At 38.6% G+C, this 17,086-nt stretch overlaps 1 protein-coding gene across 1 annotated transcript in view; it reads right to left on the bottom strand.

Moving 5' to 3' along the window:
- Positions 1 to 3,945: 3,945 nt before the first annotated feature.
- Positions 3,946 to 17,086, bottom strand: part of LOC136421967 (F-actin-monooxygenase MICAL2-like) — a 72,589-nt gene continuing 59,448 nt past the window's right edge. The window contains exons 32-44 of the mRNA XM_066409570.1: positions 15,765 to 15,951; positions 15,050 to 15,145; positions 14,701 to 14,745; positions 14,063 to 14,178; positions 13,567 to 13,774; positions 12,522 to 12,590; positions 10,909 to 11,005; positions 10,400 to 10,473; positions 9,773 to 9,817; positions 8,366 to 8,480; positions 7,510 to 7,551; positions 6,690 to 6,745; positions 3,946 to 5,139 (exon numbers count right to left, since the gene is read on the bottom strand). Coding sequence (XP_066265667.1) covers positions 5,105 to 5,139; positions 6,690 to 6,745; positions 7,510 to 7,551; positions 8,366 to 8,480; positions 9,773 to 9,817; positions 10,400 to 10,473; positions 10,909 to 11,005; positions 12,522 to 12,590; positions 13,567 to 13,774; positions 14,063 to 14,178; positions 14,701 to 14,745; positions 15,050 to 15,145; positions 15,765 to 15,951 — 1,185 coding nt within the window. The 3' untranslated portion in view covers positions 3,946 to 5,104. The remainder of the gene's footprint in view (positions 5,140 to 6,689; positions 6,746 to 7,509; positions 7,552 to 8,365; positions 8,481 to 9,772; positions 9,818 to 10,399; positions 10,474 to 10,908; positions 11,006 to 12,521; positions 12,591 to 13,566; positions 13,775 to 14,062; positions 14,179 to 14,700; positions 14,746 to 15,049; positions 15,146 to 15,764; positions 15,952 to 17,086) is intronic.

Raw genomic sequence — 17,086 nt, 5'->3', positions numbered from 1 at the left:
TTGGCTTGAGGAGAGTGCTATGGATATAGACGTGTCCAAGTAAAAAAAATACACGAAAAAACGGCCGTACCGCACACATCAGGCCTCCGGGAACAACCCGTGTGTTGAGTCGGTAGAACGCTACTCAAAGTTCACCCCCACCGTCATGGAAATTTGTACATTATTCATCGGGGCGTTAGCTGGATGCCGTAGAAATGGTAATACTACTATGTTCATGTGTTTCTGCTTGTGCTAAGAGCAAACTTTGAGGAAAATATCGCCATCAGTCCACTATCACACACAACATTTGGACAAAAAAGTGTTCCTCGCAAACGTTTGTCGTCTGCCGAATAGCAGGATTCTGGGTAACGAATATGGCGGCGGGAAAATTCACCGTAGTGCCGTAGCCATTGGTTGTAGCAACAAAGAGGCGTTTTGATGATTAATCACACTTAGAGTCCAGTTGTAGGTTAGCAAAAGAGATTCTAATAAGTTGTATTATAAATAATTGTGTTGAGCAGGAAGCGGATGTGACATTTGTCTTATAAACTAGCGAACAACTATGTGGTATAGTTCTCCCAGGAAGCCCTCAGACTGTGACAATAAGGGACGGAGAGTTTTTGACGTAGCCAACTTCTAATGCATGGTTATCGAAGCTTTTCAGACAGTGTTCTGAATACGTTAGTCTGTCAAGTTTGCATTTCTAGCGGTATTACTGATGTTGCATCTAGCACATATCCCTAAATATCCCGTTTTCGAAAAATCCCGAATTTAAGTACCCCGCGAATTTATGTTACCCAACGTTACCTGGATGTCTAATCTTCATCGACGTTATAACAACAACAGTAGAATAACAACAAACTCCTCTCGCCCCTGCCTCAAGATATATTTACGAAACGAGCCAGTAATTGTTCTGGTATTAAAAAGGCGCCGCACATCCTTGAAACGTAAAGGCGGAAAACCACAAATCGTTCTAAACATACAAACATACATCTACAACAACTGACATTGCATAACTCTCGATGTATCGACATAACCGGAACAACAAGATACATACCTGCATAGCCGGTCCTCTAAACTTGCACCGAAAAGCCGCGGAATCGAGAAATCCTGTCTGAGACGTGCACAGGTAACACACGTCTGCGGACTCACCTGGGCTTAACGCCAACAAACCTGAACTTTCTGACCTTTAACCTTAAGTTCACTATGGTACCTGATACACACATAACGTCGCAGTATGTTTGACGTACTGTCAAACACGTTTGCAGATGACTCTCATTTAGTATGAAAGATCACAAGCTAACTCTATTAAAACGCTTCTCTTGGACTTTTTTTCTAACGTTCTGTCTACTGTGTACTAACCTACATTCTCCTGCGATCTTGAACACAGCTACATCTATCAATATTCGTAAACTCAACGGGCCACACCTAAACGTAACACGACGTTAATAAAGCGCCGCCCAGTGACAGGTGCAAGTACTGCAGTCGCTCCATTCACCGTCACAATCGGGCTGCACCTGACCGTGACACGACCATACTGAAGCGCCGCCTAGTGAAGGTATTGCAGACAGACACGTAGTTTTGGACGGGTCTCCTGACGCATTATGTGAAACACTACAATTGAAACCAACTCAATTCAGATCTCATCTATCCTTAGTCTCTATTGTAACGTTGGGGCACCGCCGAAGATCAAGTAAACAGTTGTCTCCATCCTTCTTGATTTTCTGGTTTTCTTAATGTTTCACTTTGTGTCAGGCCTGTCCATTATCTGATATCATCCTCACATCTATTCCTTTACCTCTTCCTTTCTCCCTGAACAATTACTTGTATGATAGTTTTAGCTGATCCCAATGTAATCCATAGTCATAGATAATGTGTCACTGTCAGTTTTCAGTGTTTCCTAAACTCAATGCAATATAGCAGTTTTGGTCTAGTATCCTGTACGTCTGGACCGTTCTTAGCCTGCGTTTACACAATCTCTCATTGGGTGGGGGCGGTAGTTGTCGGGCTGGCCACTAGGAGTGCGATTTAGACAGGCAAGTCTGTGATCATTACCTTCGCTGAGAAGGTTATGTTTTGGGTAGCGTTTGTATGTGTGTATGTAAATGACCGGCATATTATAACTCAAGAAGACTTTGGACAACTTCTGTCATTTCATAGAAAAGATGATCAACTGGTATGTCTTATAATCGATGAGAAACACTCATGATACGTCAGTCAAAAAGCATTTGGCAAAGGTATGAGGTCGTGGAACTCTTTATAGTTTGAATATTGTATAGTGACAGAATGTGAGGTGCAAGGTGGTGTAATTGAAGACTGGCAGGATTGGAAGGTTGGCTTAGCCTTTGGCTAATGGTCCAAAGTTGGCCCCGCAGGATGGCAGGAAATGGCATAGAGAGAATCAGAGAGGAATGCAATTACTGAGTGCTTTCTATAACCTGGCTTCACCTCATCTTGAGGATGACCACTTAACGTTAACTTAAGCTTGAACAGTATCTCTGTCCATATTTATTTTGAAAGAAAGGAACAAGTAAAACATGCATTATACCAGTAGTAAGCTTTTTGTATTTATCCTTCATCCATCTATCCTTCAAGAGTAAACCATCAAATGACAAACGCAATGAAAAGTGTATGAAGTGTTCTCTATAAAACGATGTGCATAGCAAGGCTCATTTTATTACGAATACAACAAATTGTATACACGTCTGAAGTAGCAAAATTGGAAGACACTAGAGACCCATCACGCATGCGCTAACGTACATATCCTCTGCTATACAACATTTTATCAGACATTTTCGGTAATAAATACATACACTTTGAACACGTTTTCATTCCCACATCCACACTTCACACTTACTTTGTATGCAAAGCAAGGAAATCGGAATTGGCAGCAAAAGAGTTTACATTTAGATCAGCAGAGTTTAACTTGTAGTTACTTTCAAACATGTACAATAACGATGAAACTTTCATTTCTCTACGAACAATTCACTACTTGTAAATGTATCTATAGCTCTTTGCATCATAACAATCAACAATGGCGAAAGCTTTTAAGTTTTCTATTGTTACATTGACAATACTTTTCAACATTATGACAGAGAGTAGCAAAAATGGTTTATTGAGCAATTGCGCTCGTTTGACGTGATCTCTAAACTACTTTCAATAGCAGTGGTTTGTCTTACAAGATTTCTTTCATTTTCCAAGATCATAACATTGTCCTTAATAGAAAAAAATCGAACCAAAAAAGCAGTTGCATGTCTGTGACTTTTCTTTTACATGTTTCAATATACACATATAAGTTGAAGTTTTGTGCTATTTGTAACCTACACTGACAATGTACTATACACTGACACCATCTTATTCACTATCATATCATATATCTTATCAAAACAATTCAGTTACACTTTTTTCAGTCAAATCTGGCAATAGGAGACTTTTCTTGTGCAGCTGTTTCATCTACAGTGAACTTCACAACCTCCATGATTTATACAAATCAGTCATTCTTAGTAAATCTACACCAACATCTTTTCAATTAGCAACAAAATCATTAACCTCTTAATGAGGAAAGCTGTTCTGACAAACAAATGTTCACAAGAAGAGCTGAAGAACTTATGGCTTTGTTTACATCCAAGCTGAACAATCTATAGAGCCTGTAGCATATCAGCAAATACCTTTAATCATTGAAACTTTATCTAGTGTACATGTAATAAGCTGATCCTGGCTGTCCATCAAAATTAGCAGTTCAGCCAATGAGAGAGTGGCAATTAGCATTTCAGCCAATGAGAGAGTGGCAATTAGCAGTTCAGCCAATGAGAGAGTAGCAATTAGCAGTTCAGCCAATGAGAGAGTGGCAGTTAGCAGTTCAGCCAATGAGTGGCAATTAGCAGTTCAGCCAATGAGTGGCAATTAGCAGGTTCAGTCAATGAGAGAGTGGCAATTAGCAGTTCAGCCAATGACAAAGTGGTTGTATGTCTTGCAAGGCTATGTTTTGATGTGAGTAAGGCGATGGTATACTGGTATGTTAGAAGATACCAGTAGCCCTATATTTACAGTGCCACTGCTTTGCACAATAATATTGTATTCACAGGAAAACTTTTCTATTACAAAAAATACAATATAGCTGTAGCAAAACAACAAGGCAGTAAAGTAGGAAGGACTGTGACAGGAAAATACAAAGTTCTTAATCTTATAACTCTAGGATTAGTTGAAGGGTGCAAGCATTTTTTAAAATCAGAAACTGTACAAAATTGACATTTGGCAAAATGGTTTGCACATTTTTGTGTTGAGTTCCTTGCACTTTGAAAAAACTATCTATACTTCATTCCCTATAAGGGGACGGAAATATGCTTACACTTTCTAGTCTTTCTATTCCTGGTAGACAATAAACAATAGAAAGGATACCTAAATTCATCATTTAGGTCTACAATGGTTTCCTTATACCCCAACAGTGCAATACATTACGTAATGCTGGCACAAAGGAACATATACAATACTACTATAAACAATGATACTATGTATATGAAGAATATGTTTAGCATTCTGTTGATATGAAATAACAGTCAAGAAAAGATTTCAATGTATATTTGATAGACAGAATATTTTGAACATGTACGAGACATTCTAGGAAATAACTGTGCACCTTTTCAAATGTCAAATAAATGCCAAGTTCTCTAAAAGGGGAGGGTACTTTGTATATCCAGGCATATCTTGGATACAGGCATCTTGAACCAGCACCTATGTGTAACCAAGGATACACCAAACCGGACTCAATAGGCATTTTTTATAATCTAAGCCTTTCTAACCACTGAACTGATTAAACAGATAAAGCTATTCTCAAGCTCATCAGTGCGTTCAGTCTATAAGTAACCAATGTAAAGAATTATGGTCACAATTTACTCATAGTTCATTATAAATCTTTCAGCAGGTGGGAACATGACTTGTATGTCTGATGACAGCTTTTTGCAGAAACGCTGCAGTTTTCACTATTTAAGATAGATGGGGTATGTGCACTGTACATGCCCCATCCATAGAAGAGATAGACATCAGGCCCTTGTGTGAGAGGATCAGAACTTGGCCGTCTGGATGGCGCTGTTCCTCCACTCACGGTACTGAAGACCCTTAGACAGCATCACAGACTCAAGATCCTTGTCTTCCTCCTTCTCCCTGTAAGACACAGTTTCTTATGTTAGAGTGTGATTTTAAGTTCTCAGAAATACAGATACAAGCATATACCTTGCACTATAGGTTAGGCGTATGGAGAAATTAATATATGGTCTTTATGTTCTTTAATGGACATGTCCTTGTGATTAAAAGCAATATGATCTTGTGGTTATTTCATTGCCTGGTGCACCATTTCACTTTTACTATCAATATCAATATTAATATTAATAGCTTAAAAAGATTGTTGGTTTTCAAGTAACAGTATGATGTGAGAGTCTTAAATTTGGCTGGGCGAACATATGCATGATTTGTTTTGATTTTCAACATTACTGTTATTACTGTTAAAGTACTAGGTAAATGGTTTAATACTTTAAGTACTATTAACTACTAATGAGTGTTGAGAATTTTATGTTGGGATGTTTTTGTGTTAGGGTACTTTTCTGTTTAAGTGTTATAAGTGTCATATTTGTGTAAGTGAAGCTGCAAAAAATAATTGCCAGGAATCCACCACCTCCACCTCCCTGTAGAAACTTGTGTATAGGCTTCAAGGTTACAAAGTTAGGTAATGCTTTATCCTAGTGATCATATTACCATATTATAATATCATCATTAGATTTGCATTAGAACTGAGGTCTGAAGGCTGTTCAGAGACATGATATGCCGAGAGAAGTCAAGGACCAATGAAAAGGACTGTTATTCTCTGGAGTTGGCTATCATCCGTGAGACCTTCACGACCAGATGATGATTTTTTGGAGACATATTTCAGACAAAACCTCTGAAGAACCGAACTTTTTATTATCATAATAGCAAACAACTTTTCTCTCTGAACAGCTCGACAGACCTCAAGATGGCTTTGGTGAAAATGCTTTGATGGATTTGATTAAATTTGTCATCTACAGAGACATCTCATAAGTTCACATGTTCTAGAAAAATTAACTCCACGCTTTTGTTCATCCACATTTTGGTCTGCCCAAGAAGACCACTCAGGGGACCGATAAAATCTGGTCTACGTGGACAGGTTTCAATTCCCACTGTAGACAGGATCCTTATTGCTTGTGTCAATGTGAAAAGTTATCTAAGGGACCACTTAGAAGTGGACACATTGGCCAGGTGGTCCTTACATGTATGTAGAGGAGGTCACTTGTACAGGTTTGACTGTATATTGTATCTCCATTATACAGAGATATATTCAGATATGTTACACAGAGTCCTTCTTTGCAGACTTGCTTTGAGTTCTTTTACCGGTAAGTACAGTCCAACCTGTACACTTGTACATCTCCAGACCACCTCTACATAAGGACCACCTGGCCATTGTGACGACATTTTGGTGGTCCCTTAGATAATTTTCCCATTGACACAAGCACTACGAATCCTGTCTATAATGACCACCTGTGCACATAGACCAGATTTTATCAGTCCCCTGAATGCTCTTCTTGGGTAGGTTTGACTGTAAATATATTAGAGATCTGACCAAAACAGTGAACTTATGATATAGATGCTCTTCCAACTACCATGGCTGCCCCTCCACCTATGCATACAGAACTACAGTAAACCTTTGTGTTGGTCCTTTTTGGGTTGCAAATGGAGAGGTGTGTCCAACATCTGATCTCTGAAGGAGGAAACATACATGTTAACAACTTTATAACGTCATTTAAAGTTTAAGGGCACAGTTTAGTTTGGATATTTGAGGTTTGAGAGTATCACTGGTGTAACTTATCATTAAGTTACATGTTAGTCACAATGTGACAGAATGGTGTGTTATCAAGAATTATGATTTTTAAATTATTATTGAAACATAATATACTGATAACAAGGAGTCTTTGGCATTTACAATGTTTTCTGGTATTTAAAATGAAATGATAAAAAACAATTAATAAAATTGATGTAACAAGAGGATGTGAAAGGGGTTTAGCTGATAACATTATCTTTTAAATGATCTTGTAAGCGTGCTACATTATGCATGTAAATTGTGTTGTAACAGTAGATTTGACTTATTATTAATAAATAAATAAATAATTGGTTAGGACGATGATGAAGTTCATGTAGATGCCTGTTAGAAGGAAATTGTGCATGTTATCCTGTTAAAGAGTTATCAAATATCATATTTGAAAAAAAATTAGGTTTAATAATTGAGGGTAAGTACTTATAAAAAGATTGTGGATGGTGCCCCAATTCAGGTTATCTCTTTATATATTAAACATCTTTTTCTGTTCAACAACATGCAAACATCTGAAGACAATAGTATCAAACATTGGATCACACATAGACACCCTGCACCTTAGCACAGGTTAGTGTGAGGGTAGATTTTCTAGGTTAAGAGCGCCACCTTGCACCAGACACAGGTATCACACAAGCTGGAGAACTGTACTTTACTGTTCTATTGCTTGGCTAAGTTTGGACACTTCACATTCCAGGCTGTGGGGAAGAAAAGCACCAACAGTATCAAATGTCAGCTTACTGTAGGTACCTCTAGGACTTTTGTTGAAAGAGGTACTAGTAGACTGTACAAGGCATTGACATGTGAATTCGTAGTCATAGCAATTTTTGTTTCTTAGCCTACATATCATTGCTTAGCAATGCTGGCTCCTTGTTCGAACATTCTACTTTCAAAAGGGACTTAAACATTCAAGTACTAAACAAAGATACTTTATTTATCAAATGATTTCAGATGATCAAATGATGACAGAAGTGATATCTGTTAATTCTCAATATAGACTAGTACAGTTACTGTATCTTTTTGCATAGAGGGCTATTTTCTACTGATCAATGTCTTTCTTAATGATCTAGATGTGTCATTAAGTAAATTTGCACATGCATTAGAAGCCCTACAAGGCCAATGTACACAAATATATGAGGAGCAAATTCAAACAGGTAACACTTAAAAGGGCAAACTGTATGTGGACAACTTATCCCACATTTTCTAACGTAGGGAAGACTTGACCATAGAGGCACAGAATGAGGTGCATTAAATACATTACACTGAACTAAAAGTAAAAAACAGCAACAAATCTGAAATGATGAAAAACTAAGAACCGACAATTCATGGCTTACATGTAACACTGGAAAGGTACAATCATGAAAATCTCACACCTCTACAAATAGTTGACAACACTAATATCGTAAAATATCATAATATAACTAAAGAATCCCCACCTTAGGCTAACATTGGAGAGGTACAGTCAAGAAAACACCACAACTATGTAATAAAAGATAACTTCAGAACCCCCACCTGAGCCTCTCCTCCTCCAGCATGGCGACCAGAGCATCCCTCTGCTCCACCACCTCCAGCATCTCATCTAGGATCCTCTTCTCATCAGCCAGCTCCTCTGGGTTCTTCTTGGAGTCTGGGGGATGGTCGTTGGAGATTATTTAGTTAGAAATATCACATTTTCAAAAAAGAAAATAAAAATGTCATGTTTCTTATTAAAACTTTACAATCCTTTTAAGCCTTTGAAAACAATTAAGCTAGAAACATCACATAAAAAAACACATATGATACATGTTTCATAAAACTTGGACAATCTTTTTTAAGACTTTGAAAACAATTCTTACATCAGAAAGAGCACACTAAGACTTCTGCCTAATGTTTATTTTTGTCACATTGTATGGTTAAAAATGGAGGACTGTGAATGAAACAGAACCCAGTTTGATCGAGCAGGTATAAGGTGAGGCATCGGTTTTGGTAGACATTAATGATATCATTGAATAACACAAAGAATTAAACAATTCTCGCATTTTCATCTTGCTTATATTTCAGACATTTCTTAGTTGCATCCTTGTTAGATTGTCAGTAAGTACACTGTCAGTCTCTTGTCTCTTTATCAGTTATTCTAATCAAAACTGTCCAAGACAAGTCCATTTTGTAGAACGTACTTCCTCATCTCTTGTGTCAGTAGCTGTAAATAAACTACTAATAGTAATGTACACCAATTACATATTCAAATGGTGTTGAGGTTTATATAGTGTGTAGTTCTGAGCTTTAACTGATAAAGGACAGTGTATACATAACAATTCCTTCTATTACATGAACCGAGTACATGGAATAACAATATCCCATCAGAAACAAGAGGTGAGGAAACATAATATGGTCCGTTGTAATGATGTTGTCGCCTGTATGCATGAATGAAGCTTGGGATGGTTAGGTTATAAAAGATGTAGAGTATTGAGCATTTTAGCCTTAAAAGTGATGTCATCTGTCATAGGTTATCAAAAAAGAATCATTATGACAAGTTATATTACAATAAAAACATGGCATAAGTCTCTTTACACAGTTAAATTTCAGAAGGTGTAGTTGAAAACAAGATGGCACAAAAGTATACCTGAATCTTTACCTGAAAGTCATCTTAAATGTCTTGTATAAGTTGTAAGTGTTCAGTACCAATTTGAAAATGTTTTATCTTTAGATCTTGCATATCTACATTATTTCTAAACAAATACATTAATTTTTGTAAGTCATGATTTTGGAATTTGGTACCATCTGGTTTTCTTCATGTAAATAATATGTAAATAATAAAAATATCAGGGCTGGAAGAGTGAGTTATAGAGGGTGGTGAAGTTGCAAGGTAAAATTTAAAGCTGAAATGTGATTCATGCAACTAAGAAAATTCCATCAGGAAAAAGAAACAACTGAAGGTACCTATTACAAGGTCTAATATGCCAAAGGGTCGGAGATGCTCAATAACTGAAAGAAGAAAATGAAGAACATAGAAAACAGTAAGCACCAATAACTACAAAGGAGTGGTGACCCTCCTCTATACACCGATACAAATGTACCTTTTCAGACAAAATAATTTCATCAATATTCCAAAATATTTTAGTTGATTCAAAGCTTGTCATGAAAGATCATATCAGCAGCTGAGAAATCATTTTTTTCTCAATCAATAAAATGTAATTCTGACTTAGCATTTTTGAAGAGAAAATACTCATAAATATCATCACCAAGATTTATAATTGAAGGAAGGCCACCAACAAAGCAGGACAGTATATCTACTATCATAGGGGATAATATGCTTCCCTGAGACAAGGAAGTTTGGGGAAAAAAGCAATAGAAAAGATGAAAATAAATCAAAAGACAGCATATTTCAATACGATTCAAATATGTATTCAGTTTGTAGCTTTTCACCTCAACAAGATACAAATTGTAAGTCAACATTTCTAAAATCTCTGTACACCAGATACAGACATTCAGGAAACTTGAAATAGTTTTTGAACAATTTTGTCTTTTCTTTATCACATATGCATGCTTTACAGTTGCATTCCTTACCATCTATTGCCATCCTCTCTCTGAGCTCTTGTTGCAGACGACCTTGTCTGTCTTCCAGTTCCAGCTCTTTACCACTGAAACGGACACAGAAGTTACATGAACAATCACATCAGCACAACTAAGAATCTTACTGTTATCCTTTTTACATGCATGTATCTTAAGTGCTAGCTATGTACAGTACAATCTCAAAACAAAAGGAAACTATTTGGGTGCACTCTTGCAAGACATAGTGGTTGAATTAGGAAAATGTCAGTAGACAAAGTAGGGAGTGCAATGTGCAAACTTTAAAGGTTCTGTCATGTCATACCCTCACTACAGATGTATCATTGTGGATTTTTTTCTAAACATTTGGTATCACTATCCAGTGTTCCCAGATTACCCCACCAAGGTATCTCAAAAGAAAACAAGACATCAAGAATAGAAAAAAGGACATGTGTACTAACAACAATGACAGAATAAGAGTTTAAGTTTTCATTTGACATTAAGAAGAATGTGGAAGCTGTACTTACTACACCATGAGCTCCGACTCATATCTGACGAGCGCGTTCTTCTCCTGAACCAGCTGGAACCACTCCTGCATGAGCTTAGCCTCGTCCTGGTCTTCTCCTGAGGGAACACACAGGACAACAGTCAACAACAACAACAACAACAACAACAACAGTAGGAACTCCATCTTTTACTGTAACATTACACATGGTTCAAGATGCTTCTTACAGTTCTCATACTTTCATACTACCCCTTTCACAGAGATGGCAATCGTTGAGTGACCAACAAAATACACTCCTTTATCAAGGAAATTCAGTTTGAAATACTAAAAGTTTTAGTAGTTCAGAATGAATTCTCTTGGAAAAGGAGTGTATTTTGTTTCCGTGACCTCTCAATTCATACATTTACATAGTGGATCATATTCCAATCATTAAGTCACGGGTCATACAAAACAAATTTTCATCACGGTGGCCTTAGATTTGAAATTGGGTCTGCAGGGTATATATATCATAGTATACATGCTAAGCCTTTTACAAATCTTTGCAGACAAAGTATGGGAGGCATTTCTACAGTGTGTGAACAAGCTAATCATACATGGGCAGGTAGCAGTGATAGCTTGTGACTGAAAGTACATGTATTGTAAGTGGTTGAACGACTGTGTTGCTGGTTTGGGAGTTAGGAACATGTGGTGAGAAGGTACAAGCGGGAGGAAGGAGGTGCACTAGCTCCATGCACCTACTTTTGATGTTGGGTTTAGTCTGTCACAATGACAATGCTTAAGTATCTTAATATAGAGGTTTTGGGAAATTCGTATGGCATATAACTTACAGCATATCATAGTCATATTGCATAAACCAGGAGCGAAGGGATACAAAAATAGAAAGTTAAACAATTTATTAATAAGTAATTTTTAGTTCAGATTCAAGGAATGCAGAATCAGACAAGGGTAAGTTATCTATCTTTATACAGGACGCATTTTTACAAACTTGGTTATCTGGCCACATCTGGTTACTCTGTAGAAGTCTCTTTAAGTTTAGTAGAACGATCACCAAAGAAGTCAAAGCATCGTTCAGCTTGTTAATATTGACAAGTGTAAACGTATGTCACAACCAAAAATCAAGTTGGCAACCTAAAATCTTTTACATCAACCAAAATCATTACCATCACTTTCAATGCAAAGTACCAGCAAATGCAACCAACAGGGGGAACATATCAGATATAAATAATACTGAGCAAGACAGATAGGACCCAGGTGTCATGTTAGGTTAGAAAGGCAGGACAGGTATCTGTGTCAGGTTGACAATGTTTTCTGGACTGGCTGAATGAACTTGTTAAGAATGTGCTACAATGTATTTCAAAGGTTAGTGGGGAGCCTACATGTATATGTAGCAGAACTTCTAGAAATCTGTATGTTTTTCACCATGATTTGATAGTGGCAAAACGAGTTACTGCTAATGAGCTACAGAAATCTTGAGGCGAACTACTACAAGCAGGGGTTGGTCGGGCAGGACACTTCGTGTAAGGAAAGCTTAGTTGGGAGTTGGTGGCCAAAATCAGACTACAGGCAGTGATGCGCGTGGGATGTCGCTATGATCTCAGCTCAGGCATTATCCAAGAAGAGAAGTAGTTACTGTACCTAGGCCAGTGAAACAACATTTTAGGAAAGAGGGGCTTGCCGGTCGCTTGTGTAAGACGTTGTAGTAGTCTTTGGTGGGTCAGAGGTCAGAGGAGAACACAGGGACAGGGAAAGAGAGAGACACATCACATTAGGAGCAACAACTCAGGAGAAGGACAAAGAATAGTAATTATTCGTCAAAGAGAAGAGCTTACAAAAAGGTAAAGCCTAACTGTAATTACCTGAGATAATAAATACAAATTTGTACATGCAAAGCAGAATGGCAAAGGCACAATGGTTCAGGTACAAATTGGCATTTCCAATGTTAAGTTATGTTTCGAATAACATTATTGCTGTAGACTGCAAGAGAAGAGCATCTTTCTTTTTTCTATCAATGAAAGTCTAAAAGTACCTCAGTGACAAATGCCATCTTATTTTAGTTTACCCTTCTAGATCTGAAGAAATAGCTACAATTGTACCTATTCTATTGATGTCCAGGAAAAGATCCGGTGAAGTAGACAATGACACACCCTACAGATCAATCTGACCCTGTGTCATTGGAATGACACACCCTACAGATAGCTCAATCTGACCCTGTGTCATTGGAATGACACACCCTATGGATAGCTGACTCTTACCCTGTGTCATTGGAATGACACACCCTATGGATAGCTGACTCTTACCCTGTGTCATTGGAATGACACACCCTATGGATAGCTGACTCTGACCCTGTGTCACCGGAATTTTCAACAGGTCTTGTGTACAGAGCAACTGGGTCAGAACTCAGATAGAGGACTAAACAACTCAGTTGAAAACTCTGATGAAGTTTTTTTAGTTGGCAAACAGTTTATTTCTACGTAATGTGATCTACATAGTATATGTACTATTTGTTTGTGGTTTCTGGAAAGTTTTTGTTCTGTACTATGTAAAACTGAACCATCACAAATAAACTTTGATGCTGATATCAACTCCACTCTATGACATACCTGACTTCCCCCTGAGAGCCTTCTCAACTCTATGAAATACCTGACTCCCCCTTGAGAGTCATCTCCACTCTATGACATACCTGACTCCCCCCTGAGAGCCTTCTCCAGCTGTACTCCACGTGTCTCCAGCTCCCTCTGTTTGACCTCCACCTCCTGCAGCTGTCTCTGGATCACCTGCGCTCGACGCAGACGCTTCAGTTCCTCCTGTCGTGCCTGCCGACGCGCCGCCCGCTGGACCCTCTTCGTGATCTTGTCATTCAGCTCCTCTTCGTGAAGAGCCTTACGATCCTGTAGCCAAGGAAAGTTACAGAATGTTGCTCGCGTTACGCATTACTTTTACTTAAACTTCGAAGCCCCGCAGGCATCTAACAAGGCTTTAACAAAACTTAGCTATCATCTGAACTGTTTGTCTTGTAGAACTTCAATCTAGAAGCTGTAATACTGTGTTTGAACATCAAAATGTGCTCTCTATCCCATCAATACTTTAAATGACAAAATGCAGAATTTGCAACTTCAACAGCTGAACATGTATTAGAAGTAGTGTCCATTAATAGCTGACAGTATTCAAGATGTTACCTCGAATTCCTTAAGAGTCCTGCTAGGCATCTTGTCCCTTGTGACAAAGAGGAGATCCTCACAAGAGTCTGTCGACTCTCCAAGCATTTCTGCCTGGGTTTTTCTTGTCTTGCGTGCTGTGAGAAGACAAAAGTTTTCTTAATAACATATTGAGACTAAGAAGTTGACGCTCCATGAAATGCATGCATTCTGCAGGGCTATAGCTTTGATTTTATTTCGGAAAAAAAGATTAAAACTTTGTTCAATTATTTCTTAGTAGTTTGTTCTGTCAAATTCTCCTTTCACTAGGAACTGTTTCAAAAGTTTGTGCAATGGTTTCTCTGAAAAAGCCAACTGAAATGCTTCAAAAACAATATGAGGATCAAAGAGGAGATAGATATGAAAGGATCCCAAAGGGAAGAACTGAACACCATTGACAAACTTTTGAAACTCTTCCAACTACAATGTAGTCCGATTAGAAACTGAACATGCAATTCTTACATCAGATAGCATTGGCATGGCTTTTAATTTTTCCAGTTTGGGGGAGGGTGGTTATATGAGTGTATGAGCCCTGTAGTGCATGGATTTGACCCTTCACATTTGACCCTTCACATTCGACCCTGTTCATTTCACCAATGGGAGCTGGAAATGTTCCTTACTTGGAACTCGACCTCTGGACCTGGGGGTTACCTCTGCTTCTGAGTCTGAAAATGACATAAGTTTTACACACGTTCAACTTTTACGTTCTCACAAATACACTGAAATAAATCAATAGAATTTGATATTGATGATGATCTTGTTGACTTGATGAGTTGGTTAGATGCTTGAATTCTGGTAAGAAGATATATTTGTTAGTAACTATTTTCTAGATCAGCCTTCTACAGACTAAAACGGGAAGGTTAACTGAATTTCCAAGAAGTTCTGTGGTTGCTATTGTCTTACAATAATAACCATATCTAAAATCCTAATCTAAATGCTGCTGGGCTCAGAATGACAGTACACCCCTACCTGGCAGTGGTCCCTTCTGTTTCCTGTAGGTGACAAAGGGGAAGGTCTTGTCGAAGGAGTCGGGGGACGTCGAGACGGTCACCTGGTCTTTGTCATCTATGGAGAGAGACAAATCTATATTTAATTTAGTAAAGGTAAAGGTAGTCACCTGGCCTTATTGAGGCCGTAGGGGCAGTGGGTGGTTATCCACTGTGTCTAGGGCACAGTATTGGAAGGCAGAGCCAAACCCTCTCCTTTCAACACCTTTGACCTCCCCAACCGAAGTCAGGTACCTATTTTTACACCTGGGTGGAGTGAGGAAAGCCGTGTCAAATGCCTTTCCCAAGGGCACAACATTCGGTACTAGTATGTCAGGGGATTTGAACCCAGGACCTCTGGGTTCTGGGCCAAACGCCCTACATGTAACTGTTATGCCAACACAACGTCCCTATCTAAGTACACTAAGTTAGTATCAGCTTCTGATTCTAAACCTAATTTTCAAAAAGGGTCCACAATGTCATTCTCTCTAGTTTTAACACATTGATAATGAAATCAAATGTTTGCTTCTAATTGTTACTGAGATCTCCTTACAAATCAAATCAAAGAGAAACAAAACGTGTAATAAAATGAAAGGAAATTGGTCCACACATTTGTTACAACCATTCACACCATACATGACCTCCCTCTGTCTAAAAAAACAAAAGAAAAGTAAAAGAAAAGAAACCCAACACCTCACCTACTACCTCCCCATTCACCCTTATTTCAGGTGAGTCCACACCTGTACTAGTCTTGACGTCTTTAGGCTCGCTCCTTCTCTTGCCTTTCTCTGTCTTCTTCTCCTTCTTGTCTGCCTTGACTTTCTTAGGTTTGCTCTCTTCTGGTGATGTGACTGCTGACAGCTCCAAGGTGTCACCTTTCGATGTCTGAAATGTCAGAAATTTGGCTCATAAGTACCGACAGAGGTATAACTAATAAAGACGGTAATCTTTAAATACATCTCCTATTCTAACTAAATACTGCCTTAAATTTGGTGGAATAAACTTCCTCTCAGCCCTTTCCAGCTTTTTTTTTACTAAATTTCAGTCCATTGTTCAAGGAGATAATTGTTATTCTATGACCATAAATGCAACCATAAGGAGACCATAAAAATTGGAATGATACACCCTACAGATAGCTGAATCTAACCCTGTGTCATTGGAATGACACACGGTAGGGATAGCTGAATCTGACCCTGTGTAATTGGAATGACACACCCTACAGATAGCTGCATCTGATCTGTGTTATTGGAATGACACATCCTACAGATAGCTGAATCTGACCCTGTGTCATTGGAATGACACACCCTACGGATAGCTGAATCTGACCCTATGTCATTGGAATGACACACCCTACAGATAGCTGAATCTGATCTGTGTCATTGGAATGACACATCCTACAGATAGCTGAATCTGACCCTGTGTCATTGGAATGACACACCCTTCGGATAGCTGAATCTGATCTGTGTCATTGGAATGACACATCCTACAGATAGCTGAATCTGACCCTGTGTCATTGGAATGACACACCCTACGGATAGCTGAATCTGATCTGTGTCATTGGAATGACACACCCTACAGATAGGTGAATCTGATCTGTGTCAGTGTCATTGGAATGACACACCCTACGGATAGCTGAATCTGACCCTGTGTAATTGGAATGACACACCCTACAGATAGCTGCATCTGATCTGTGTTATTGGAATGACACATCCTACAGATAGCTGAATCTGACCCTGTGTCATTGGAATGACACACCCTACGGATAGCTGAATCTGACCCTTTGTCATTGGAATGACACACGCTTCACGGATAGCTGAATCTGACCCGCTGAATCTGACCCTGCGTCATTGGAATGACACACGCTTCTCGGATAGCTGAATCTGACCCTGTGTCATTGGAATGACACATGCTATGGACAGCCGAATCTGATCTGTGCCATTGGATTGACACACCCGACAGATAGCTAAATCTGACCCTGTGCTTTCTTGCTCTATCCATCTTGTAGATATCAATAATAATA

This window comes from Branchiostoma lanceolatum, chromosome 16, assembly GCF_035083965.1.
Source record: "Branchiostoma lanceolatum isolate klBraLanc5 chromosome 16, klBraLanc5.hap2, whole genome shotgun sequence".
Taxonomy (NCBI): domain Eukaryota; kingdom Metazoa; phylum Chordata; class Leptocardii; order Amphioxiformes; family Branchiostomatidae; genus Branchiostoma; species Branchiostoma lanceolatum.
The sequence above is the reverse complement of the archived record's forward strand: the minus strand, read 5'-3'. Positions and strand labels throughout refer to the sequence as shown.